Source organism: Staurois parvus, unplaced genomic scaffold (genome assembly GCF_062004578.1).
Source record: "Staurois parvus isolate SC_StPar_1 unplaced genomic scaffold, SC_StPar_1.0 ptg000142l, whole genome shotgun sequence".
NCBI classification, from domain to species: Eukaryota; Metazoa; Chordata; class Amphibia; order Anura; family Ranidae; genus Staurois; species Staurois parvus.
The window spans coordinates 2516310-2544085 of NW_028317938.1; the positions used below are offsets into that span (position 1 = coordinate 2516310).

The 27776-nt window shown below is 46.9% G+C and overlaps 1 protein-coding gene across 2 annotated transcripts in view; it reads right to left on the bottom strand.

The window, feature by feature from the left end:
• The window catches only part of ITPR3 (inositol 1,4,5-trisphosphate receptor type 3), a 465627-nt gene that overhangs the window by 287638 nt on the left and 150213 nt on the right, over positions 1-27776 (bottom strand). For both annotated transcript variants that reach the window (XM_089673590.1, XM_089673591.1), the window contains exons 18-19: positions 13128-13310; positions 11369-11620 (exon numbers count right to left, since the gene is read on the bottom strand). In XM_089673590.1, coding sequence (XP_089529716.1) covers positions 11369-11620; positions 13128-13310 — 435 coding nt within the window. The remainder of the gene's footprint in view (positions 1-11368; positions 11621-13127; positions 13311-27776) is intronic.

Below are 27776 nucleotides of genomic sequence, written 5' to 3' on the forward strand. Positions count from 1 at the left end.
CTGATGTACCAACACTCATTTCCTCCATCCCAGCTGATGCTGAGTTTTTCACAGTGATTGATCTGACAAATGCATTTTTTTCAATCCCTGTTGCCAAGGAGACACGCCCAATTTTTGTGTTTCATTACAGGAGAAAGACCCTTGCTTGGTGTAAGTTACCGCAAGGGTATGTAGATTACCCTGTGGTCTACTCTGTCGACCTCCAGGCTACCTTAAAGCCATGGACTCCTCGCCATGGTTCAGTTTTGGTTCAATACGCAGATGATTTGCTTCTCTGTAGTGTTAATCGGGCAGCCAGCCAGGGGGATAGTGTAGATCTCATGAACTGGTTATGTGAATGTGGTCATAAAGTGTCTAAGAAAAAGCTACAATGGTGTCAGAAAACTGTCGAATACCTTGGTTTTGTTCTCACAAAAGGTGAAAGGAAAGTCAGCCACAAAAGAGCTGCGGCTCTTATGGGTCTGCCCCGCCCATTGACCAAGAAAGACATGCTCACCTTTCTTGGTATGATTGGTTACTGCCGCCAATGGATACCTGACTGTTCCTACTATGACAACATTTTGAGACAAGCCACAGGTTCAGAAATGTCAGATCTTGTGAGATGGTCAGATGATATGTGCAATGCTTTTGTGTATCTGAAAAATGCTATGGTAATAGCCCCTGGTCTTGGTCTGCCCGCATATGATCAAATGTTTCATCTGTATGCTAGGGAAAATTGTAAAACTATGGCAGGGGTCCTGGCCCAGGAGCATGGAGGAAAACTCCGCCCTGTTGCTATTTTCTCAAAAATGGTTCCAGTACAGGTGCAAGGCATGCCTGCGTGTCTGAGGGCACTAGCATCAAGCGCTATGGTGGTCCAAATGGCTACGTCACTCACTCTGTGACATGAGACCACCTTACATACCACCCACAATGTGTCTATTCTACTCAAGAATATACATACCCAACACATGTCAGTCCAGAGACTTAGTGGATATGAGGTTATACTGTTGTCAAACCCTAAGTTGAGAATAAAATATACCTCTCCCATTTCAGGTCCAGCTCCAATTTTGAATGCCTTATTAGGCTTAAAGGGAGAGCAGGATGAAGTTGTTCCACAGCATGATTGCCTGGAATTGATTCATCAGGACACCTCCCCAAGACAGGATATGTCTTCTGTGGCTCTTCCAGAGGCACAGAATGTTTTTGTAGATGGCTCTTGCTCGAGACCCAATGACACTGTTTACCATGCAGGATATGCGGTGGTGCAGTTGCCAGATAAAGTACTTGAAGCAAAACCCATCCCATACCAGTCAGCTCAGGCTGCTGAACTGATAGCCCTTACAAGAGCATGTCAGCTTTTTGAGGGACAGGATGTAAATATTTACACAGATTCCAGATATGCGTTTGGCGTGTGCCACGATTTTGGAATAATTTGGGAAAAGAGAGGATTCATTGCAGCAGATGGAAAATCCATCTCACATTCATCTCTGGTGAAGGCTTTACTCAAAGCCATACAACTGCCAAGATCCCTTGCTATCCTACACTGTAGGGCACACACAAATGAACAAACTGATATTGCAAAGGGAAATGCTTTAGCTGACAAAGTAGCAAAAGAGGCGGCCCTTACTCAGCCTGCCATGATCCAGATGCCAATGCTCACCCCTGAAATGCCACTGTTGGATCAAACATTGCAGGATTTACAGACATATGCTACCTCAGAAGATATTAAGCAGTGGAATGCAAAGATCCACAAACTGGACTTTGTGTCACAGAGGGGAGACCATGTATTCCAAAGGCCAGTGCACCTCTGTTCATCTCACAGTATCATGGAGTAGGTCACAGGGGATGGCGGGTTACATGTGAACTGCTGGATAATGATTTTTTCATTCCTGGCCTTCCCTCTTTGGTAAAATATGTGTCTAGATGCATTACATGCATAAGGAATAACCCAAACAATCCTCACAAGGCAAGACATGAACACCTGACATACCCATCAACACCTTTTACCCACCTACAGGTAGACTTTACACACATGCCAAAGGAAGGAAAAAGACAAGGATATCTTTTGGTAATTGTGGACATGTTTAGCCGCTGGGTAGAAAGCTTTGTAACCACAAAAGAAGATGCCCAAACTGTAGTGAGGATCCTTACACGGGAAATTATTCCCAGGTGGGGATGTCCACTCCAGATTAATTCTGACAACGGTCCAGCATTTGTGGCCAAGGTATGTCAGGATTTGGTGAAAACACTCAAAATTGAGTGGAGGTTTCACATTCCTTACCACCCTCAGAGCTCAGGTATAGTGGAAAGGATGAATAGGACCATCAAGGATAAAATTAGGAAAGCTACTGGAGGTACCTATGCAAACTGGAAGAAAGTACTGCCTGCAGTCTTGGCAGAGGTAAGGATGACTCCTTCTAAAAAGACAGGTTACTCCCCCTTTGAGGTTCTAATGGGTAGGCCCTTTCCCACTCCCTGGGCCAGACAGCCACTCATGGTAGAAAGAGGGGATTTGGAATTGATTCAGGAGGAATATGTGAGAAAACTTATTGAAACTTTGGACAAGGTTGAAAGAAATGTTGCTCGCACCTTTCCTCTTTCTTCACAGGAACCAACTCACTCTTTCCAAGTCGGGGACCGTGTGGTGATACAAGCCCTCCATAGGAATCGGAAGCAAGAGTATCCCTTTGGACCCCCCACTTCTGTGATCGCTGTCACCAGGACCGCTGTCCTGACTGAGGATTCCAAGGCCTGGATCCATGCCAGCCGTGTAAAAAGGGTGAACCAAGCCCCTAAGAAGCAAGACAAAGGCAAAGACACAGATACAGAAGAAGAAAAAGGAAGTGAAGCCGGTGTAAAAGTCTTTGAAGAAGATGACCTTTCTGATGCTCTCACAGAACTCTGGGCAGACATTTTGCTTCCTCATACTAGCAACCCTGACTGTGTTCCTCCCAGTATGGACAATAACTAACTGTATTTATCACCCAGATGATTATGGAGTGATTAAGAGTATATGTAATACCTCCATCCAAACTAGTGACCCAGATAATGCAGAATCAGTGCACACACAAAACCATAGTACACAACATTCTAGTGTCAGAAAGAAACGAGGTCTAACCCGCACTAAGAGAAGGATGAGAAGAATGTCCTTTATACAAGATAAGGGATGGGGGTTACAGGAAACACCAGTCTTGACTACTGAGGATGTAAATCAGACCATAGTGTTTACTCTGACTAAAAACCAGGTGTCTGACCCGACTAAAGTTACTTATGATATTGGACCTTATAATGTGTACATGTGTGGGAGGAATAAGCCCTGTGGTTACTGGGAGAATATATGGTGGACAACAGACCCTCATAAATGGGAGACCCAATCAGCTAGAATTCCCCTAGAGGACATAGGCACCTATCAAAGAATCTCTATAGCAAAAGGCCAAGGGAATATCATTTTCACAATAAGGAACCCACAGGTCAGAGATAGTGGGGAATATAGGTTGGGAATAACTGTGTCAGGAACAGACCCCTGGGCCAACCTCATATTACAGGTAAAACCCTCCCCAAGAGTCCATGTCAATACCATAGACAATTCATTCCCCAAAGTTAGGGATCGACTGGATAATGAGGTGACAGGAGTAGTGATGCAATCAGAAGACAGATTAAGCATTGAAACTGGTTACTCTGACAAAAATGAATGGATTGAATGGGTGAGATGGACCACTAAAAGTAAGGGACAGGGAGACTGTGTTTCATGTGCCAATCCCCGCCCCCTACTTGCCACAGTTCCTTTGTTAGAAGAAGAAACTAATATGTCCTGCCTAATTAGAATGTATAAAGATAACATCACTGAGAAGGAATGTTCTGATTTTGTTAAGAAGTTCCCTGTTACCGGATTACGAAATTTACCTTTGGCCTCTAAACCGGTACCAGGAAATTTTACCTGCTTTGAACATGATGATGCTAAGGGTAAAGATTTAGGTACATTCCCACCTAATTACTGTATTAAGACCATCCGCACCTCCGCAGAAGGCTACCGGAAGGAATGGTTTCAGGACCACCGGCAGCAACTGTCAGCTGTGTGGTGGCTGTGTGGAGATATGAGACTCGGAGCCAGACTCCCCAGCAGATGGAAGGGAAGCTGCGCTCTGACCCATCTTCTCATGCCTTTCTTTATGATCAAAGTAGAAGATGGGATAAGAAGCTTGCCCATCTTGGAAAAATCCAGATCTAGAAGGTATAAAAGAAGTGCACCCCGTGGTTCCTTTGACAATAGAGTTTACATAGACGCTATAGGTGTACCAAGAGGAGTCCCTGATGAATTTAAAGCTCAGGACCAGATTGCTGCAGGGTTTGCCTCTATTGCTATATGGGTACAGCCTAACAAAAATGTGGATTGGATTAATTACATTTATTATAATCAACAAAGGTTTGTTAACTATACTAGAGATGCTCTAAAGGGGGTCTCTGCCCAACTTGATGCAACATCCCTTACTGCTTGGCAAAACCGCATTGCTCTTGATATGTTATTAGCTGAGAAAGGAGGGGTATGTAAAATGTTTGGTTCCTACTGCTGTACTTTTATCCCCAATAACACCGCTCCTGATGGAAGCATTACTAGAGCCCTTCAAGGCCTCCAAATGTTGTCTGAAGAATTGGCTGAAAACTCAGGAGTAGAAAATCCACTAGCTGGTTTATTTGAAAATTGGTTTGGTAAATGGGGAACTCTGATGAAAACTATGCTGATTTCTATAGTAATGGCTGCTGCAGTATTAACTCTGTGTGGTTGCTGTTGTATCCCCTGCATCCGAGGTTTAATGCAGAAACTTATTGACGCCACCATTACTAGAACCATGTGGAATCAGTATCTTGATAAAGGACCTACTAAGGGCCCCAGGTACCAACCTGTAAAAAAGGTGTAAGGTCACGTGCGTGACCTAAGAGGGGGTTTGAAGGAATTAGCCTTTCAGCATTACTATACCGCCATTTTGTCTCTTAGCTTAAGCTCTGCCATTATAAGATAAGTATCCATTTTAAAACTTAGTCAATACTTAAAGATGAATTTGTGTTTTTAAGACTGTTCTTTACTTTCGATAAGAGTATAAGGTTCCTCTTTTCCCTTCAGATGTAACCTTTTTTCTTCTAGCTAGCACAAGACTGAAAGTCTGCGGTTGGATATATCCTGTCGCAAGATTATTAATAACTATAGCCAATGTTAAAATAGGGAAATTGTCTGCTTTCTACACTGAACAAAAGTTCATGCTTGACGCACTTAGTAATAATTTACATGAATGCCAAATGATTGGGCATGACTGACGTATGTAATATTCTGATTGATTTATGCATATCTGACAATTGATTGGTTCTTCTATTTCCATGTATTGTTTTAAGTTTCATATATAAGTTTAAACCTGGAAGAATAAATTCAGTTCCTTCTTAGATACCACCTTGTGTCTGTGTGCATTTCCTGTGTCTCAGAGGGGGCTCAAGGCCTAAGGACAGACACTGATCAAGGCCAGGGACTGACGGGGGTCAGTGGCTCGAAAGGAACGAGAGCTAATTCCTTTCAGTTACCTGTTTATCTAACCATCTCATTAACATAGCAGCAGTACTCACAACATGGCTCCATACTTAGATTCTTTGGGATAATGAAGTAAGGTCAGAGATAACACCAGCTTATGACAGCAGGAAAGCTGAACTTTACTAGAGCACTTATTCATTCCAACCGACCAACCACTCTTTACCATCTCAGGCTTTTGACTGAGCTCAGTTGCACCACATCTGCCATGACAGCAATGCTCCAAAATGGAAAAATGTTTTTGGGCAATACTAGAAGAGTTTCCTATTGCTCCCATCAGGGTGACAGTAAGGGGAAGGTGACTTAATTCTTTACCTGGAGTAAAGTATGTCCCAGGGGAAAATAGAGAGGAGCTTCTACCTTCAATTACAACCACTTGTAACTCACTGACTGCTACATCTCTGTGTGCTCCTACATCCATAAAAGGATGCTAATTGACTCTGACCAATTAAAATCCTGTTGTCAGACCATACAGAGCAGCCTGGTAAAATCTAAATTTTAAGGAGAAAAAAAAGCATAAACATTTTTCAAAAGGGACCCTACAATGTTCCATAGATAACTCTAGTTAATCCTCATGCTAACAAAGATGTGCCAGAAGATTAAGCACCTTCATATATTACAATATTTTAATAGAATAAACACAAACAGAATAAATCATTAGCTGTTTTATTTATAAGGCTTCTTTCACACACGGTGGATTCCATTCCAATCAGCAGGGAATCAGCTCACAGATCCCCTGCTGATCAGAGCAGAGCAGGCAGACAACACATCCATGTCTGCTTAGTTTCTGCAGAGCAGACACAGACAGAACCTGCTCTGCTCTATGAGTGGCCAGGAGTAAACGGACTCCGCTGTCTGTTTATATCTGACTACCCTCTGATCCGATTAATCAGAAGAGTACAAATTCCATTATCACTCAATTCTGCAAGTGGTTCTAATTTACTATTGCTGTTCTCTAGCTGGTCTAAAGCTGCTTTTGACCTAAAGGGATGCTTTTTGGACGCCATGGACGTTTCTCAGTTTCCAGGCACAGCAGTAAATATGCAGGCAGGGCACAGGACAAAGCACTAGGGACAAAATGTATGTGAAATGGTTTGATACAGTAATGTTTTACTATGTGATTTTAGTGAATTTAGTGAATGTCACTTTTTGTCGTTTTCAAATTTCCCGCCGTTCCGTCCCCGTACGTTCCCACACTCGCAGGAGACGGAACCCAGATGACAGATGCCGGCATCTGCCGGAGGACATTACAGGGGAGACTGCAGGAGGGACATCGCGGGAGCGCAGGACAAGGTAAGTGATTGAGGGATCCCGGAGCAGCGCCGCATGGTAAGCCCGAGTGTAGCTCAGGGTTACCGCTTTTCGGTACTGAAACTTTACCCCGAGCTACACTCGGGAATACCGCCAGGGGGGTTAATCATAGGGAATTAATTTTTAATCACTATTAGTTTCAATACATGAATTTTCTTTATTAATGAACTTTTGTAGTATGAAAATTGCTTGATTCCCCCACCAACACAGACAGTGTTGACAGGGGAGTCCTTCCCACTAATCTGCCCCCACCAGGAGAAGAAGTGATTATTGCTTGTGGCTATAACAGCCGCTAGCGAAAATCGCATGTAAAATCCAGCAGGCTGGTTCTACCCAAGTTGATTGATTCAGCCATGGCTCCCTGAATACTAACCATAAAGCACACACAAAATATGTATTATGGTGAAAAACACTATACTATTACATTAGTTAAAGGAGAAGTACAGCCAAAGCTCATTTGGCTGTAATTAGAAGCAGAAACGTGACAGCAGAAAAAGACCAAGTGGTCCATCGAGTCTGCCCATTTTCTTAGTGTGTGTGTGGGGGGGGAGTGTTTGTTTTTTTTTGTTAACTTTTTTATCTGAGTATAGATCTATGCTTGTCCCAAGCATATTTGAAGCTATTTACTGTTGAATGGCTCACCACCTCTGCTCTGAAAGTTCATTCCACGCTTCAATTACTCTTTCAGTAAAATAGTACTTTCTGAGGTTAGTTTTGTAATTCTCCTGTGGATCACAGGAGTGCAGCTCATTCTGCACTCCTGTGACCAGTTTTCTGCTGACAGCGGGCTAAAGTCTGCTATTGGCTGATGTCACAGAGCCAGTCCTGACTGGAGAAAGATCGCACTCACATGGTCAGGATCCACCCAGGAGCCTGGAACAGTACCTGGCTCAGCCTCTCAGCAAGCCTCTGGGAGCTTGAGCCAGCCGAAACCATCCCTCCACAGCCTACAGCTCGAGTGAGTGCTGGGGACAGAGTGCAGAGCAGACAGCAGTGACTGACAGTCACTGCTCTCTGCTCAAAGAGGTGAGGAGAACTGAGCAATCAGTTCTCACCCTCAGAGCCGGTGGGGGACAGATGCAGCATTGGATTGATGCTGCATCCACCTAGGTAATTGTGTTGCTTAGCTATTTTTTGGTGAATTTCATAGCTTTTATATGTGAAGTTCTTAGATTTTAAGACTACAGTAAGTCTCCCAACTTACGAACGAGTTCTGTTCCGGGAGAACGTTCATAAATCAGATTCGTTCGTAAGTCCGACAAAGTGAGTCTTATAAACCTTTGACACAACTATACAATGTAAAGCATAAAAAAACCAAACACACACAAAAATAATGTAAATAAACTATTTTTACTTTTACAGTTACCTTAAAATGATGGTACAGTACAGTATCACAACTGGCATATAGCGGAAGAGAGTTACTAACTGGAGGAGGGAGGGTAGGTGGGAGATGGTGGAGCTGAAGGATCATCAGCAATAGGAGATGGAGGGCAAGATGGAATTTGGCTCACAACTGATGTTGACAGAACCGAAGGATCATCAGCAATAGGAGATGGAAGGCAAGGTGAAATTTGGCAATAGGAGATGGGAGGGTAAGATGGAATTTGGCCCACATCTGATGTTGATGGAGCTTAAGGATCTTATCAGCAATAGGAGATGGAGGGCAAGATGAAATTTGGCCCACACCTAATGTTGACAGAGCTGAAGGATCATCAGCAATAGGAAATGGAGGGCAAGATGGAATTTGGCCCATACTTGACGTTGATGGAGCTGAAGAATCATCAACAATAGGAGATGGAGGGCAAGATGCAATTTCACTCATACCTGATGTTGATGACACCGGTATTTTGATGGATTCAATTCTGTCTACCCTCTGGGAAAAATAATCCAGTGATGTCTAGGTAGTATCTCTTTTTTTCTCATCATAGATGACTCTGTAGCACTGGATGGCATTCTGAACGGCTGCTGCAACCTTTGTGTATCGTTCTACCTTGGGGTCCTGTACCTCAAAAACTAACAGTGCCTTTACAAGTAAAGAAAATCCCCTTTCCATTTCCTGTGTTGTGAATCTCTTTGATTCTTCAGTTAAAACTTCCTCTTGGCTCTCTTCGTCTTTTTGCTGGGCCTCTAATTCCATCAGGTTCTCATTAGTAAGCTCCTCATGTTGCACAGCAAGGAGTTCAATGAAATCATGCTCTTGAAGTTCTAGCTCCAGCTTCGTGCTAAGGGTCACTAAGTTGTTAAAGACCTCTTTGGACTCCTTACCAATCTTCTCAAGTCCATGAACTTCATGAACAAACTGTGGGCAAAGGTTCTTCCAAACCCATTCATGGTGACAGCCGAAACCTCATGCCAAGCAAAGTTGATGTTTTTTATGGCCTTGTAGATGTTATAGTCCTTCCAAAATTGTCACAAGGTTGTTCCTGTTTTATCAATAGCCTTCACTGCCTGACGAAAAGTGTGACGTAAATAATATTTCTTAAAAAGTCTCAATAACTCCTTTGTCCATAGGTTGGATGAGCGCCGTATTATTCGGTGGCAGATGCACTACTTTGACATTGGGATGAAAGTCATCCATGAATTGGGGTTGATCTGGTGCATTGTCAAGCAGCAAAAGAATGTTGAAGGGATATCATTCTCCAAACAATATTTCTCTATCTCTGGGATAAAGTGGTGGAAAAACCAGTCCTGGAAAATCAGGCAGAGAGCCCTTGGCTATGTTTTGGAGGGCTCTTGGGTTCTCTGAAAGGTAAACTAAGAGAGGCTTTAGTTTCATATCACCAAGAGCATTGCCACCAAACAACAGGGTAAGTCTGTCCTTTGCTGCTTTGAAACTTAGCATCACCTTTTCCTCTTTACTGATGTAACTTCGTTCTGGCACCCTCTTCCAGTACAGTCCTGTCTCATCGACATTAAAAACCTGTTTGGGTAAATAAGCACCTTCGTCAATAATTTCTCTAAGTGTTGCTTTTTTCTTTTGCAACTATGGTATCTGCACTCACAGTCTTACCACATACTTTTACGTTGTGAAGGTTGGCTCTAGCCTTGAATCTGTTAAACCATCCATGGCTGGCAGTAAAAGATGCACACTGTTCACCCCGTTTTTTCTTCAAGTCTTCAAACAGGCTTTTAGGTTTTTATTGAATAAGCATTAAGCTGAGTGGGACTCGATGCTGACGATGATCCTGCATCCACACACTGAGAAATTTCTCCATCTCCTCTATCACTTTACCATGCTTTTTTGGATATTATTGTTGACTTCATAGGCACAGCAGACTTCACATGTTCCATGATCTTGTCCTTGTTCTTAAGAATTGTGCCATTGGTTGACCGATTCATGTTATAAGAATGAGCAATGTCTACCATCTTTTCGCCTCGGTACAATTATTTTCACTTTTGTTTCGGTAGTTATTGCTTTGTGCTTCCTAGCAGTCCCCTCCACATCACCACTGCTTTTCCTCTTGCTTCCGGACATCCTGGGCTCTGTACAGTACCTTATTGCACTGTACAGTAAGCACACAGCAGCACTGTATATGCTGTTTTAGAAGCTAAGGGCACCCCTACCAATATGCAAATGAATCTGTCGGACTGATTTATGAGCAGCACAGGAAGCTCCTTACAGGAAGTGAGGTGGGGGGGGGGAGGACTTTTGAACAACCATATGGTGAGACAGAAAGGGGGAGTTGTTCTGGACTTTGGAGAGGAAGCGGTTGTTTTGTGAGACAAAGGAAGAACACACTTGTGTTATGAAGATGGATGAGGAGTCAGTTGGACTCTGAAGGAACCATGAAGAAGATTACATTAATGGAAAGTCCAAGTTAGGTAACTGTTCTAGTGTATGCCTATAACAGATAGTCAACTTGTACATTTTGTAGGCATATTTTGTTATACTTTCTATGGTATGATTTTTGTATCCTAGAGTTGTATGTGAAGCTTTTCTGTTTAGTAAAGCACATTTTTACACTTTCAGAGAGATTCAGAGAGTGCTATTAAGCAGAAAATTCATTCAGTTAAGGTTTTGTGCTAAATGATCACCACCAAAAGACCTGAGCTAAATTGTTTATAACAAATCAAATTATGCCATTTTGAAAGGACTAAAAATTACAATATTATGTACAGTATATTTAGGATCCATGCACACTGGGCTTAAAAAAACACCAGTTCTTTTGGTAGAAAAAAAAAGTTCATATAGAGAATTTTTGTAATGGCATTTATGAGCGTTTAGCATTTTTCTTCCAGCAGAAAACGCATCTCAAAACACAAACCAGAAGGGATTTTTTCTGCCTATAAACACTGAGCTTAAATAATGTCTCTTAATGTCCTAATGTGCATAAGATAACATTGAGCTATTTCTACAGGCAAAACACAAAACTCCTATGGAAGCAGCGATTTTTTAAGCCAGTGTGCATGGACCCTCAAAGGACTATGTACTGCATATTTTAAAAGGATTATGTATGACATACTTTGAAAGGACTACATATGGTCATATTTAATTTTTCTTACTCTTTAATGGTGATGGCTGTAGGTATTTCAGTCCATAGTCGGGCATATTTTACTGGTGTAACCAGTTCTTGGGGGTCTCTGTCAACATGGACGTGCAGCATGAGATGACAGAAAGAAGCTCTGATCTCATATGGCAATGTTTCATCAGCCATGCAGAGAAAGATGAGGTCAACGCTTAGCTGTTTGGAGATTTCATGTATCGCCAGGTATTGGCGGTCTAGACACATTCTTGCAAAAAGTTTTAGCTGATACCTGTGGAACATTAATAGAAAACGAATAAGAAATTGAGATGTGCAGAAACCATGCACAAAGAACAGGGAAAATGGTTAAATAGAACCTGTAAACAATGATGCAATTAATCCAAATAACCCACTAGCTATAAATTGTTGCCAGAGTTGAAAACTGCACCTTTAACTGAGATGAATTAACCACCTCCCGTCCGGCCGTTGTATATAAACGGCCTCCCCGCACCCAGGGATCCGGTGTCCGCTGTGTCCTCCGGAGGTCCCGACCATGTGATCACTGATTGGCCAATCAATGATCACATGCAGAGTAGTAAGCAAGATGTCACTTGTGACATCTGTTGCTTACAACAGCCTTGTACCATGTGACAAGCTGTGACCAATCACAGCTCACTCAGTAGTTCTCAATGGCTGCAAGAATGCAGCTAAAGAGAAGGAGAAATGATTGCTTTTACATCCTTTATGGGTGTAAAAGCAATCAGTGTAAAAAAAAAAAAAAAAAAAAAAACTTCATCACCCCCCACAAGTAGTACAGTGTCACCATGGTACTGCTAGGGTGACAGTATGTAAAAAAATAAATAAATAATAATATAAAAAAAAGTTTAAAAATTATAATTTTTGGTTATAAACTTTATTTTTTACTAAAAATATATAACGGAATACATTTTGGCCAAGATTTATGATGAAATACTATTTATTTGCAAAATTTAATCAGAAAATTCAGAAAATCAAAATTTTTGGACATTTAAATTTACATAGCAAAAAAAAATAAAAATCCCAATGGTGAATAAATAACACTAAAATAAAGCTTTATCTGTCTCAAAAAAATGCTAAAAAATTCATATGGGTACAGTGTTGCATGACCGTGCAATTGTCATTCAAAGTGTGAGAGCACTGAAAGCTGAAAATTGGCCTGGACAGGAAGGGGGTAAATGTTTAATCCAACTGCTGCTTGTGGCAGGTACTGTGGCTCAAAACAGTGGAAATACTGCAATATGCAACCATAGAACATAGTGTGTATTACACTGTTATAAGGTTCTCATGCATTCATAACATGAATTTAATACCAATATACTGAAGTGAATGGACCTTACATTAAAAGAAATAAAATTATGTTTGTATTTCAGTGCTACTTCAAGTTCTTAATACAACTATAAAGAACATTCCCCTTCTCTATTTTGCCTTTGCAAGATTTCTTAAGGTACTCCAGTTTTCTCCCAACATTCAAAAGACACAAATAAGAGAAAATGTGTTTCCTCCCATATTGGCCATAGTTTTGCAAGTGTGTATATGTTGTTGTCCGACTGTGGCAAGAAAGCAAAAGTAGGCAAGGTGCTGAATCATCTTGAAATTGTAACTCAAAAAACTGCAATATTAATTTAATTAAATGTATAAGAAATATAAAGGTATATATAAAGCAGTACAGGTCTCTTTGAGTGCAGAAATCAGTCATTTATAACCTTAAAAGGAGCAGTTTGAAATTGCATCATCACAGTAGGTGTAACAAGATTTATTACCTGTAGTATGTGAGTACATTCTCGTCATGAGCATTCCCTGCTCGTGCTTCTTGAGACAGCTGACGGATGCTCTTGTCATGTGTATCATTGTTTTTATCTAACCAGACGAGCCACACCTCCTCTTCACAGTACTCAATACTCATATATTCTGGAGACTGGGACATCTCTTTAACTGGCCTAAGCCTGCAAAAATATAATACTTAAGGTAATGTTTATACTGATTATAAAGTGTGATTATGAAATTATTATTATTAGAGATGAGCGAAGAAATGAAAAATTCGATTCGACTGATTCGGCGAATTCGTGGACAATATTCGATTCGAGTCGAATAAATTCGCTGTGAATTTAACTTAAAAAAGGGTGTTTCTAGGCTTCAGAGAGACTTAATATTAGTGCAGAACACTGTACCTTTAATTTAAATGCCCTTGGAGTCTGCTGGGGAAGAGAAATAATACTGTCTGTCAGTATGACATGCAGATGAGTGCCGTCGATCTTAGAATCACTGCACACTTCACTCCTTTGGCCAGTCACGGGGCCAAAACCAGTGTTTGGAGCCACAGTGTGGCGGTGGAGGCAGCAGCAATGGGAGGCCATACAGCAACCTATGACAAAATGGAAACCAGCAGGAGCGTGAGGAGACCTGAAAGTGGCACATGGCAGAGTGGGAGCAATGGGAGGCGGTACAGGGACCCAGGTCACACTATGGGCCCAGCAGCAGCGTGACCAGGCGGTACGGGGGCCCATGGCCGATATGGGGCTTGGTGGCACCTATGGAAGGCCTGTAATCTGCCAGCAACCTATGACAAAATGGACAACCGCAGGAGTGTGAGGAGATTTCAAAGTGGCACATGGCAGAGTGGAAGCAATGGGAGGCCGTACAGGGACCCAGGTCACACTGTGGGACCAGCATCAGCGTGAACAGGCGGTACGGGGGCCCATGGCCGATTTGACCTCATTCATCCCATAGTCCTGCCGACTCACGAATAGCGTGGCCTCCTCAAAGGGCCTGAGCAAGCGCAGGTGTCACACATGAGCTGCCAATGGCTGACATCTAAGTTACACAGGGAGTACCTTTATCCGCTTTTAACATCAGGAAATCTGTGATGGCCTTTAGCTGTTCGTAAAGGCGGTCTAACATATGTAGGGTTGAATTCCACCTTGTTGCAACGTCACAGCATGAGGAGTCGGTACGGGGGCCCATGGCAGATTACATGTCTGGCAGCAGCTATGTGAGGCCCGTAATCTGCCTGCACCCTATGTCAAAAAATTTAACACACTAGCAGTGTGAAGAGACCTGAAAGTGGCACATGGCAGCAGAGTGTGGCGATGGAGACAGCAGCAATGGGAGGCCGTACAGGGACCCATGAGAGACTCTAGACTTGGCAGCAGCATGAGGAGGCGGTATATAGGGGCCCATGGCAGATTAGGGGCCTGGCAGCAGCTATGTGAGGCCCGTAATCTGCCTGCACCCTATGTCAAAAAATTTAACACACCAGCAGTGTGAAGAGACCTGAAAGTGGCACATGGCAGCAGAGTGTGGCGATGGAGACAGCAGCAATGGGAGGCCGTACAGGGACCCATGAGAGACTCTAGACTTGGCAGCAGCATGAGGAGGCGGTATATAGGGGCCCATGGCAGATTAGGGGCCTGGCAGCAGCTATGTGAGGCCCGTAATCTGCCTGCACCCTATGTCAAAAAATTTAACACACCAGCAGTGTGAAGAGACCTGAAAGTGGCACATGGCAGCAGAGTGTGGCGATGGAGACAGCAGCAATGGGAGGCCGTACAGGGACCCATGACAGACTCTAGACTTGGCAGCAGCATGAGGAGGCGGTATATAGGGGCCCATGGCAGATTAGGGGCCTGGCAGCAGCTATGTGAGGCCCGTAATCTGCCTGCACCCTATGTCAAAAAATTAAACACACCAGCAGTGTGAAGAGACCTGAAAGTGGCACATGGCAGCAGAGTGTGGCGATGGAGACAGCAGCAATGGGAGGCCGTACAGGGACCCATGAGAGACTCTGGACTTGGCAGCAGCATGAGGAGGCGGTATATAGGGGCCCATGGCAGATTAGGGGCCTGGCAGCAGCTATGTGAGGCCCGTAATCTGCCTGCACCCTATGTCAAAAAATTTAACACACCAGCAGTGTGAAGAGACCTGAAAGTGGCACATGGCAGCAGAGTGTGGCGATGGAGACAGCAGCAATGGGAGGCCGTACAGGGACCCATGACAGACTCTAGACTTGGCAGCAGCATGAGGAGGCGGTATATAGGGGCCCATGGCAGATTAGGGGCCTGGCAGCAGCTATGTGAGGCCCGTAATCTGCCTGCACCCTATGTCAAAAAATTAAACACACCAGCAGTGTGAAGAGACCTGAAAGTGGCACATGGCAGCAGAGTGTGGCGATGGAGACAGCAGCAATGGGAGGCCGTACAGGGACCCATGAGAGACTCTAGACTTGGCAGCAGCATGAGGAGGCGGTATATAGGGGCCCATGGCAGATTAGGGGCCTGGCAGCAGCTATGTGAGGCCCGTAATCTGCCTGCACCCTATGTCAAAAAATTTAACACACCAGCAGTGTGAAGAGACCTGAAAGTGGCACATGGCAGCAGAGTGTGGCGATGGAGACAGCAGCAATGGGAGGCCTTACAGGGACCCATGACAGACTCTGGACTTGGCAGCAGCATGAGGAGGCGGTATATAGGGGCCCATGGCAGATTAGGGGCCTGGCAGCAGCTATGTGAGGCCCGTAATCTGCCTGCACCCTATGTCAAAAAATTAAACACACCAGCAGTGTGAAGAGACCTGAAAGTGGCACATGGCAGCAGAGTGTGGCGATGGAGACAGCAGCAATGGGAGGCCTTACAGGGACCCATGACAGACTCTGGACTTGGCAGCAGCATGAGGAGGCGGTATATAGGGGCCCATGGCAGATTAGGGGCCTGGCAGCAGCTATGTGAGGCCCGTAATCTGCCTGCACCCTATGTCAAAAAATTTAACACACCAGCAGTGTGAAGAGACCTGAAAGTGGCACATGGCAGCAGAGTGTGGCGATGGAGACAGCAGCAATGGGAGGCCGTACAGGGACCCATGAGAGACTCTAGACTTGGCAGCAGCATGAGGAGGCGGTATATAGGGGCCCATGGCAGATTAGGGGCCTGGCAGCAGCTATGTGAGGCCCGTAATCTGCCTGCACCCTATGTCAAAAAATTTAACACACCAGCAGTGTGAAGAGACCTGAAAGTGGCACATGGCAGCAGAGTGTGGCGATGGAGACAGCAGCAATGGGAGGCCGTACAGGGACCCATGAGAGACTCTAGACTTGGCAGCAGCATGAGGAGGCGGTATATAGGGGCCCATGGCAGATTAGGGGCCTGGCAGCAGCTATGTGAGGCCCGTAATCTGCCTGCACCCTATGTCAAAAAATTTAACACACCAGCAGTGTGAAGAGACCTGAAAGTGGCACATGGCAGCAGAGTGTGGCGATGGAGACAGCAGCAATGGGAGGCCGTACAGGGACCCATGAGAGACTCTAGACTTGGCAGCAGCATGAGGAGGCGGTATATAGGGGCCCATGGCAGATTAGGGGCCTGGCAGCAGCTATGTGAGGCCCGTAATCTGCCTGCACCCTATGTCAAAAAATTTAACACACCAGCAGTGTGAAGAGACCTGAAAGTGGCACATGGCAGCAGAGTGTGGCGATGGAGACAGCAGCAATGGGAGGCCTTACAGGGACCCATGACAGACTCTGGACTTGGCAGCAGCATGAGGAGGCGGTATATAGGGGCCCATGGCAGATTAGGGGCCTGGCAGCAGCTATGTGAGGCCCGTAATCTGCCTGCACCCTATGTCAAAAAATTTAACACACCAGCAGTGTGAAGAGACCTGAAAGTGGCACATGGCAGCAGAGTGTGGCGATGGAGACAGCAGCAATGGGAGGCCGTACAGGGACCCATGAGAGACTCTAGACTTGGCAGCAGCATGAGGAGGCGGTATATAGGGGCCCATGGCAGATTAGGGGCCTGGCAGCAGCTATGTGAGGCCCGTAATCTGCCTGCACCCTATGTCAAAAAATTTAACACACCAGCAGTGTGAAGAGACCTGAAAGTGGCACATGGCAGCAGAGTGTGGCGATGGAGACAGCAGCAATGGGAGGCCGTACAGGGACCCATGACAGACTCTGGACTTGGCAGCAGCATGAGGAGGCGGTATATAGGGGCCCATGGCAGATTAGGGGCCTGGCAGCAGCTATGTGAGGCCCGTAATCTGCCTGCACCCTATGTCAAAAAATTTAACACACCAGCAGTGTGAAGAGACCTGAAAGTGGCACATGGCAGCAGAGTGTGGCGATGGAGACAGCAGCAATGGGAGGCCGTACAGGGACCCATGAGAGACTCTAGACTTGGCAGCAGCATGAGGAGGCGGTATATAGGGGCCCATGGCAGATTAGGGGCCTGGCAGCAGCTATGTGAGGCCCGTAATCTGCCTGCACCCTATGTCAAAAAATTTAACAGACCAGCAGTGTGAAGAGACCTGAAAGTGGCACATGGCAGCAGAGTGTGGCGATGGAGACAGCAGCAATGGGAGGCCGTACAGGGACCCATGAGAGACTCTAGACTTGGCAGCAGCATGAGGAGGCGGTATATAGGGGCCCATGGCAGATTAGGGGCCTGGCAGCAGCTATGTGAGGCCCGTAATCTGCCTGCACCCTATGTCAAAAAATTTAACACACCAGCAGTGTGAAGAGACCTGAAAGTGGCACATGGCAGCAGAGTGTGGCGATGGAGACAGCAGCAATGGGAGGCCGTACAGGGACCCATGACAGACTCTAGACTTGGCAGCAGCATGAGGAGGCGGTATATAGGGGCCCATGGCAGATTAGGGGCCTGGCAGCAGCTATGTGAGGCCCGTAATCTGCCTGCACCCTATGTCAAAAAATTAAACACACCAGCAGTGTGAAGAGACCTGAAAGTGGCACATGGCAGCAGAGTGTGGCGATGGAGACAGCAGCAATGGGAGGCCTTACAGGGACCCATGACAGACTCTGGACTTGGCAGCAGCATGAGGAGGCGGTATATAGGGGCCCATGGCAGATTAGGGGCCTGGCAGCAGCTATGTGAGGCCCGTAATCTGCCTGCACCCTATGTCAAAAAATTTAACACACCAGCAGTGTGAAGAGACCTGAAAGTGGCACATGGCAGCAGAGTGTGGCGATGGAGACAGCAGCAATGGGAGGCCGTACAGGGACCCATGAGAGACTCTAGACTTGGCAGCAGCATGAGGAGGCGGTATATAGGGGCCCATGGCAGATTAGGGGCCTGGCAGCAGCTATGTGAGGCCCGTAATCTGCCTGCACCCTATGTCAAAAAATTTAACACACCAGCAGTGTGAAGAGACCTGAAAGTGGCACATGGCAGCAGAGTGTGGCGATGGAGACAGCAGCAATGGGAGGCCGTACAGGGACCCATGACAGACTCTGGACTTGGCAGCAGCATGAGGAGGCGGTATATAGGGGCCCATGGCAGATTAGGGGCCTGGCAGCAGCTATGTGAGGCCCGTAATCTGCCTGCACCCTATGTCAAAAAATTTAACACACCAGCAGTGTGAAGAGACCTGAAAGTGGCACATGGCAGCAGAGTGTGGCGATGGAGACAGCAGCAATGGGAGGCCGTACAGGGACCCATGAGAGACTCTAGACTTGGCAGCAGCATGAGGAGGCGGTATATAGGGGCCCATGGCAGATTAGGGGCCTGGCAGCAGCTATGTGAGGCCCGTAATCTGCCTGCACCCTATGTCAAAAAATTTAACAGACCAGCAGTGTGAAGAGACCTGAAAGTGGCACATGGCAGCAGAGTGTGGCGATGGAGACAGCAGCAATGGGAGGCCGTACAGGGACCCATGAGAGACTCTAGACTTGGCAGCAGCATGAGGAGGCGGTATATAGGGGCCCATGGCAGATTAGGGGCCTGGCAGCAGCTATGTGAGGCCCGTAATCTGCCTGCACCCTATGTCAAAAAATTTAACACACCAGCAGTGTGAAGAGACCTGAAAGTGGCACATGGCAGCAGAGTGTGGCGATGGAGACAGCAGCAATGGGAGGCCGTACAGGGACCCATGAGAGACTCTAGACTTGGCAGCAGCATGAGGAGGCGGTATATAGGGGCCCATGGCAGATTAGGGGCCTGGCAGCAGCTATGTGAGGCCCGTAATCTGCCTGCACCCTATGTCAAAAAATTTAACACACCAGCAGTGTGAAGAGACCTGAAAGTGGCACATGGCAGCAGAGTGTGGCGATGGAGACAGCAGCAATGGGAGGCCGTACAGGGACCCATGACAGACTCTAGACTTGGCAGCAGCATGAGGAGGCGGTATATAGGGGCCCATGGCAGATTAGGGGCCTGGCAGCAGCTATGTGAGGCCCGTAATCTGCCTGCACCCTATGTCAAAAAATTTAACACACCAGCAGTGTGAAGAGACCTGAAAGTGGCACATGGCAGCAGAGTGTGGCGATGGAGACAGCAGCAATGGGAGGCCGTACAGGGACCCATGACAGACTCTAGACTTGGCAGCAGCATGAGGAGGCGGTATATAGGGGCCCATGGCAGATTAGGGGCCTGGCAGCAGCTATGTGAGGCCCGTAATCTGCCTGCACCCTATGTCAAAAAATTAAACACACCAGCAGTGTGAAGAGACCTGAAAGTGGCACATGGCAGCAGAGTGTGGCGATGGAGACAGCAGCAATGGGAGGCCGTACAGGGACCCATGACAGACTCTAGACTTGGCAGCAGCATGAGGAGGCGGTATATAGGGGCCCATGGCAGATTAGGGGCCTGGCAGCAGCTATGTGAGGCCCGTAATCTGCCTGCACCCTATGTCAAAAAATTAAACACACCAGCAGTGTGAAGAGACCTGAAAGTGGCACATGGCAGCAGAGTGTGGCGATGGAGACAGCAGCAATGGGAGGCCGTACAGGGACCCATGAGAGACTCTGGACTTGGCAGCAGCATGAGGAGGCGGTATATAGGGGCCCATGGCAGATTAGGGGCCTGGCAGCAGCTATAGGAGGCCCATAATCTGCCAGCACCCTATGTCAAAAAATTCAACACACCAGCAGTGTGAGGAGACCTGAAAGTGGCACATGGCATGAGACACTGTGGACCTGGCAGCAGCATGAGGAGGCGGTATATAGGGGCCCATGGCAGATTAGGGGCCTGGCAGCAGCTATGGGAGGCCCATAATCTGCCAGCACCCTATGTCAAAAAATTCTACACACCAGCAGTGTGTGAGGAGACCTGAAAGTGGCACATGGCAGAGTGTGGCGATGGAGACAGCAGCAATGGGAGGCCGTACAGGGACCCATGAGAGACTCTGGACCTGGCAGCAGCATGAGGAAGCGGTATATAGGGGCCTATGGCAGATTAGGGGCCTGGCAGCAGCTATAGGAGGCCCATAATCTGCCAGCACCCTATGTCAAAAAATTCAACACACCAGCAGTGTGTGAGGAGACCTCAAAGTGGCACATGTTTGAGGCATGATTCATGGCGGATTTAGTCAGTTGTGTCAGGAACTGGTGGTTTGAAATCCAGACTAATCCACGCCTGATTCATTTTCACAAACGTGAGTCTCTCCACACTTTGGGTGGACAGTCGTGTCCTCCGCGGAGTTACAATACCTCCTGCCGCACTAAACACGCGCTCCGATGCCACGCTACTGGCCGGGCATGACAGCCTTTCAAGGGCAAATTCAGCTAGTTGGGGCCAAAGGTCAAGTTTCGTTGCCCAGTAGTCAAGGGGATTGTCTACCTCGGTTGGCAGGGTGCTGTCCAAGTAGGCCCAAGCCTGTTGTTTGAGCTCCTGCTCCAGGTCCACCTGATGCTGCTGCTGCTGCTGCGGCTGGTTAGTAGTTTCCTCACTGCGCTGGTGAAGAAAGCTACTCATCATCGACTGCAGACTGAGGCAGCCACTGCTGGTGGAGCTGCCACTGCTCCTACCACCCCACCCCTCCCCTGCTGCCATGCCAGCGGAACGCGAGCGCACAGGGCCCACAGTGTCTGAGGATGGACGTTGGCGCACAAAGGCAGAGACCAACTGACTACATAGGTGGTTTTTATAGTACGTAATTTTGGCCTCCCTCTCAGCAGGTGTGAAAAAGGCCACCATTTTGGACCGGTAGCGAGGGTCCAACAAGGTGGACAGCCAAAAGTCATCCCTCTGTCTGATGGTTATTATTCGGCTGTCGCTACGCAAGCAACCGAGCATGCTATGGGCCATTTGTGCCAAGGAATGCGAGGGACTCCCTGCCTCCATCTCCACAGCATACTGCCACGGTGCGTCTGGGTCCTCTGTCTCCTCCTCCTCCTCCTCTACCAGATGCTCCTGCTCCTCCACTCCTGTCCGCTGAGTGGAAAAACCACCCATTTCACTCAATAATTCCTGAGCACAAATGTCCTCCTCTACCTCCTCCTCTTCTTCCTGTCCTGCCCCCACAGGGGTCATGTGGCGTTGAGATCTGTGCGCCACGTCTACCGCACCCTGACCAGCCATTGTTAACAGCATTTGTTCCAGGACGTGCAACAGAGGAATGACGTCGTTCATCCCATAGTCCTGCCGACTCACGAATAGCGTGGCCTCCTCAAAGGGCCTGAGCAAGCGGCAGGTGTCACGCATGAGCTGCCAATGGCTGACATCTAAGTTACACAGGGGAGTACCTTTATCCGCTTGTAACATCAGGAAATCGGTGATGGCCTTTCGCTGCTCGTAAAGGCGGTCTAACATGTGTAGGGTTGAATTCCACCTTGTTGCAACGTCGCAGATCAGGCGATGCTGTGGAATTCCGTTCTGCCGCTGCAGCTCAATGAGGGTGTTCTTTGCGGTGTAGGAATGGCTGAAATGCATGCACAGTTTACGTGACATTTTAAGGATGTCTTGCAGTGGGATGGTGGATTTTAGGAACCGCTTGACAACCAGATTGAACACGTGAGCCATGCATGGCGCATGGCACAACCTTCCTTGACGCAGAGCAGACACCATGTTCTTTCCGTTGTCAGTCAACATGGTTCCGATTTTTAGTTTGCGCGGAGACAGCCATCTGTCGATTTCTCTGTTCATTACACTCAGCAGTTCCTCCCCTGTGTGACTACGTTCGCCAAGGCATACCAGGTGCAGCACAGCGTGACACCGTTGCGCCCTGCACATGTGATATGCCGGTCGGGTAATGGGACTTGGCACGGGGGTGGCGGCTGAGGACACGGCGGAAAAAGAGGTGGTAGAGGCGGACATGCTTGCTGGACCAAGGACGTGCAAACGTGGAGGCAAAAGCGTCGTGACCTGTCCAAGTTGCTGGTGCGGCTGTGCCGGCACCACGTTCACCCAGTGGGCCGTAAATGACATGTACTGTCCCTGACCGTAGTTACAGCTCCACACGTCGGCGCTGCCGTGCACTTTGGCAGAGACCGACATGCTCAAAGACTGGCCCACCATCTCTTCTACATGTGAATGCAGGGCTGGCACTGCCTTTTGGGCAAAGAAATGACGGCTTGGCACTCTCCACCGCGGCGCGGCACAAGCCATCATTTCTCGGAAAGGTGCTGAGTCCACCAGTTGGAAAGGGAGGGACTGCAGCACCAGCAACTTGGACAGGAGGACGTTCAGCTTTTGCACCGTCGGGTGCGTGCTCGCAAACTGTTGTCTCTTGGATACGGATTCCAAGAAAGACTGTTGACGGAATCCGAGAAGAGGAGTAGCAGGAGAAGGAGCATCTGAACGAGCGGAAGATGCCAATGAGCGACAACTCCCCTCAGCAGAGGTGTTGGAGCCTTGACTGGCTGATAGAGGGCGATTGACGACGTCGGGTGACGGAGCAAGTAACGGAGCGGGTGATGGAGCGGGGGCTGGGGCAGGCAGAACCGCCGTATGTTTATCACGGTTTTCCCAGGCCACCGAATGGTGACGCTGCATATGCTGACGCAACGCTGTAGTCCCAACATGGGCCCCCTGGCCACGCTTGCATTTCTGGCCACATAGTCGACATACGGCTACGTTTACTTCCTCGGGCGGCTTGAGGAAAAATTGCCACACCACCGAGTAGGAAACTTTGCCCCCGCTACTCTTCACTGGCTGACTGCTACTTCCTCCGTGCGCAACGGCACCACTACTGGCCGTGGTGGTAGGCTGCAGTGGAGCTGGTGCTCTACTCCGTGGACGTTTGGCTCCACTGACACTGATGCGACCCTGCTGCTGTCTCCTGGGCAACCCACCGACTGTTTTGCTCGCTGCCAAGCTGCCACCCTCTTCTCCTGATGATGCGGAAGAAATTGCCTGATGACGACGAGGCTGCCAAGTGCGATCAACCTCCTCATCATCAAGTAGGGTCTCCGCCTCACTACTAGCCCCCTCGGCTGCGTCTGGGTCAGGAGACAGACCTGTCTCTAGACCGGCTACCGAGCCACTCTCCTCGCCAGTACTTGTTCGCTTGGCTGCTGAAAAGGCCGATGTCTCCCCCCGTTCCTGACCGCCCTCTGTTAGCTCTTCCTCACTGTACAGTGGGGCTGAGCCCACAGCATGCGATACTTCGCTTGGTGAGGGAACAGCAAAGGACAGGGGCAGGTAGAGGACACGTGATTTCAGTGGGCTTGGTCCCGGGCCATGCCAACTAACGGTTGTGTCTGACGTACCCACCGACCGTTGGCTGTAGGTGTCAGAGGTGACCTGGGAAGAGGAAGACGACCGAGCCAACCAATCAATGACGGCAGGGTTGTCGGTGGAGACACGACCGCTGGATGACACCGGGAGCACTGGCCTCTGGCTGCGAATACTGCTGCCTCGACCCCTTCCTCTGCTGCCACGTCTGCTCGCTCCTAAAACATTGCCTCCTCTGCCACTCCTCTGCATGTTGTCTGACATACTATTTAATTCAACGATTAGGTGTCCCTGAGTAACAATTCTCTGGCACTCAGTAACAATTCTGTCTGTCCCTGAGTATGAATTCTGTGGCCCTGAGTAACAATTATGTGTCTGTGCGAGTAACAATTCTGTGTCTGTGCGAGTAACAATTCTGTGTCTGTGCAAGTAACAATTTTGTGTCTGTGCGAGTAACAATTCTCTGGCACTCAGTAACAATTCTGTCTGTCCCTGAGTAACAATTCTCTGGCACTCAGTAACAATTCTGTCTGTCCCTGAGTATGAATTCTGTGGCCCTGAGTAACAATTCTGTGTCTGTGCGAGTAACAATTCTGTGTCTGTGCAAGTAACAATTTTGTGTCTGTGCGAGTAACAATTCTCTGGCACTCAGTAACAATTCTGTCTGTCCCTGAGTAACAATTCTCTGGCACTCAGTAACAATTCTGTCTGTCCCTGAGTATGAATTCTGTGGCCCTGAGTAACAATTCTGTGTCTGTGCGAGTAACAATTCTGTGTCTGTGCAAGTAACAATTTTGTGTCTGTGCGAGTAACAATTCTCTGGCACTCAGTAACAATTCTGTCTGTCCCTGAGTAACAATTCTCTGGCACTCAGTAACAATTCTGTCTGTCCCTGAGTAACAATTCTCTGGCACTCAGTAACAATTCTGTCTATCCCTGAGTATGAATTCTGTGGCCCTGAGTAACAATTCTGTGTCTGTGCGAGTAACAATTCTGTGTCTGTGCAAGTAACAATTTTGTGTCTGTGCGAGTAACAATTCTCTGGCACTCAGTAACAATTCTGTCTGTCCCTGAGTAACAATTCTCTGGCACTCAGTAACAATTCTGTCTGTCCCTGAGTAACAATTCTCTGGCACTCAGTAACAATTCTGTCTGTCCCTGAGTATGAATTCTGTGGCCCTGAGTAACAATTCTGTGTCTGTGCGAGTAACAATTCTGTGTCTGTGCAAGTAACAATTTTGTGTCTGTGCGAGTAACAATTCTCTGGCACTCAGTAACAATTCTGTCTGTCCCTGAGTAACAATTCTCTGGCACTCAGTAACAATTCTGTCTGTCCCTGAGTAACAATTCTCTGGCACTCAGTAACAATTCTGTCTATCCCTGAGTATGAATTCTGTGGCCCTGAGTAACAATTCTGTGTCTGTGCGAGTAACAATTCTGTGTCTGTGCAAGTAACAATTTTGTGTCTGTGCGAGTAACAATTCTCTGGCACTCAGTAACAATTCTGTCTGTCCCTGAGTAACAATTCTCTGGCACTCAGTAACAATTCTGTCTGTCCCTGAGTATGAATTCTGTGGCCCTGAGTAACAATTCTGTGTCTGTGCGAGTAACAATTCTGTGTCTGTGCAAGTAACAATTTTGTGTCTGTGCGAGTAACAATTCTCTGGCACTCAGTAACAATTCTGTCTGTCCCTGAGTAACAATTCTCTGGCACTCAGTAACAATTCTGTCTGTCCCTGAGTAACAATTCTCTGGCACTCAGTAACAATTCTGTCTATCCCTGAGTATGAATTCTGTGGCCCTGAGTAACAATTCTGTGTCTGTGCGAGTAACAATTCTGTGTCTGTGCAAGTAACAATTTTGTGTCTGTGCGAGTAACAATTCTCTGGCACTCAGTAACAATTCTGTCTGTCCCTGAGTAACAATTCTCTGGCACTCAGTAACAATTCTGTCTGTCCCTGAGTAACAATTCTCTGGCACTCAGTAACAATTCTGTCTATCCCTGAGTATGAATTCTGTGGCCCTGAGTAACAATTCTGTGTCTGTGCGAGTAACAATTCTGTGTCTGTGCAAGTAACAATTTTGTGTCTGTGCGAGTAACAATTCTCTGGCACTCAGTAACAATTCTGTCTGTCCCTGAGTAACAATTCTCTGGCACTCAGTAACAATTCTGTCTGTCCCTGAGTAACAATTCTCTGGCACTCAGTAACAATTCTGTCTGTCCCTGAGTAACAATTCTCTGGCACTCAGTAACAATTCTGTCTGTCCCTGAGTAACAATTCTCTGGCACTCAGTAACAATTCTGTCTGTCCCTGAGTATGAATTCTGTGGCCCTGAGTAACAATTCTGTGTCTGTGCGAGTAACAATTCTGTGTCTGTGCAAGTAACAATTTTGTGTCTGTGCGAGTAACAAATCTCTGGCACTCAGTAACAATTCTGTCTGTCCCTGAGTAACAATTCTCTGGCACTCAGTAACAATTCTGTCTGTCCCTGAGTAACAATTCTCTGGCACTCAGTAACAATTCTGTCTGTCCCTGAGTATGAATTCTGTGGCCCTGAGTAACAATTCTGTGTCTGTGCGAGTAACAATTCTGTGTCTGTGCAAGTAACAATTTTGTGTCTGTGCGAGTAACAATTCTCTGGCACTCAGTAACAATTCTGTCTGTCCCTGAGTAACAATTCTCTGGCACTCAGTAACAATTCTGTCTGTCCCTGAGTAACAATTCTCTGGCACTCAGTAACAATTCTGTCTATCCCTGAGTATGAATTCTGTGGCCCTGAGTAACAATTCTGTGTCTGTGCGAGTAACAATTCTGTGTCTGTGCAAGTAACAATTTTGTGTCTGTGCGAGTAACAATTCTCTGGCACTCAGTAACAATTCTGTCTGTCCCTGAGTAACAATTCTCTGGCACTCAGTAACAATTCTGTCTGTCCCTGAGTAACAATTCTCTGGCACTCAGTAACAATTCTGTCTGTCCCTGAGTAACAATTCTCTGGCACTCAGTAACAATTCTGTCTGTCCCTGAGTAACAATTCTCTGGCACTCAGTAACAATTCTGTCTGTCCCTGAGTAACAATTCTCTGGCACTCAGTAACAATTCTGTCTGTCCCTGAGTAACAATTCTGTCTGTCCCTGAGAATGAATTCTGTGGCCCTGAGTAAGAATTCTCTGGCACTCAGTAACAATTCTGTCTGTCCCTGAGTAACAATTCTCTGGCACTCAGTAACAATTCTGTCTGTCCCTGAGTAAAAATTCTGTGGCCCTAATAACGTTTCTGTGGCCCTAAGTAACAATTCTCTGGCACTGAGTAACAATTCTGTCTGTCCCTGAGTATGAATTCTGTGGCCCTAACTAGCGTTTCTTTGTCCCTAAATAACGATTCTGTGGCCCTCATTAACAAGTCTGTGTCCCTGAGTAATGGTTCTCTGTCCCTAAGTAACTTCTCTCTGTCCCCAATTCTCGTTTCTGTGGCCCTAACTCTGTCCCTGTCCCTAGTACAGAGCGGTCTGCCTCTGTTCAATGACTGCAGGCAAATGAAGATTTCCAAAATGGCCGCTATATATACCTCGACCATTACACAGTGCTGGCTGGCTGGCTGCTGATTGGCTGATGCGATCACATGTCGTTGAGGAATGCATTATGGGGCAGCGCGCCTTGTCTGCGCGCCTTCCCCGACATCCCCGCTCCGTCGCCGCACATGTCAGCCGCCATTTTCGGAAAAATTTCGATTCGCGCGTCCGAATTAGGCTGTTTTTCGGATTCGGCACGAATCGAAATTTTTCCGATATTCGACTCGAATTCCACTTCGGATACTTCGATTCGCTCATCTCTAATTATTATTATTATTATTATACACCTGACCACTAAACTGTTCATACATAGTAGTAGTCAGTAAATATACAACTGTAAGAGATATGCTTTAGATTTATGACAAGGATTTAGGTGTCTATTTAAAAACTTTAAAATGGAAAACTTATTTTTTTTATAAAGTAAAAGTACCACCTACTTGG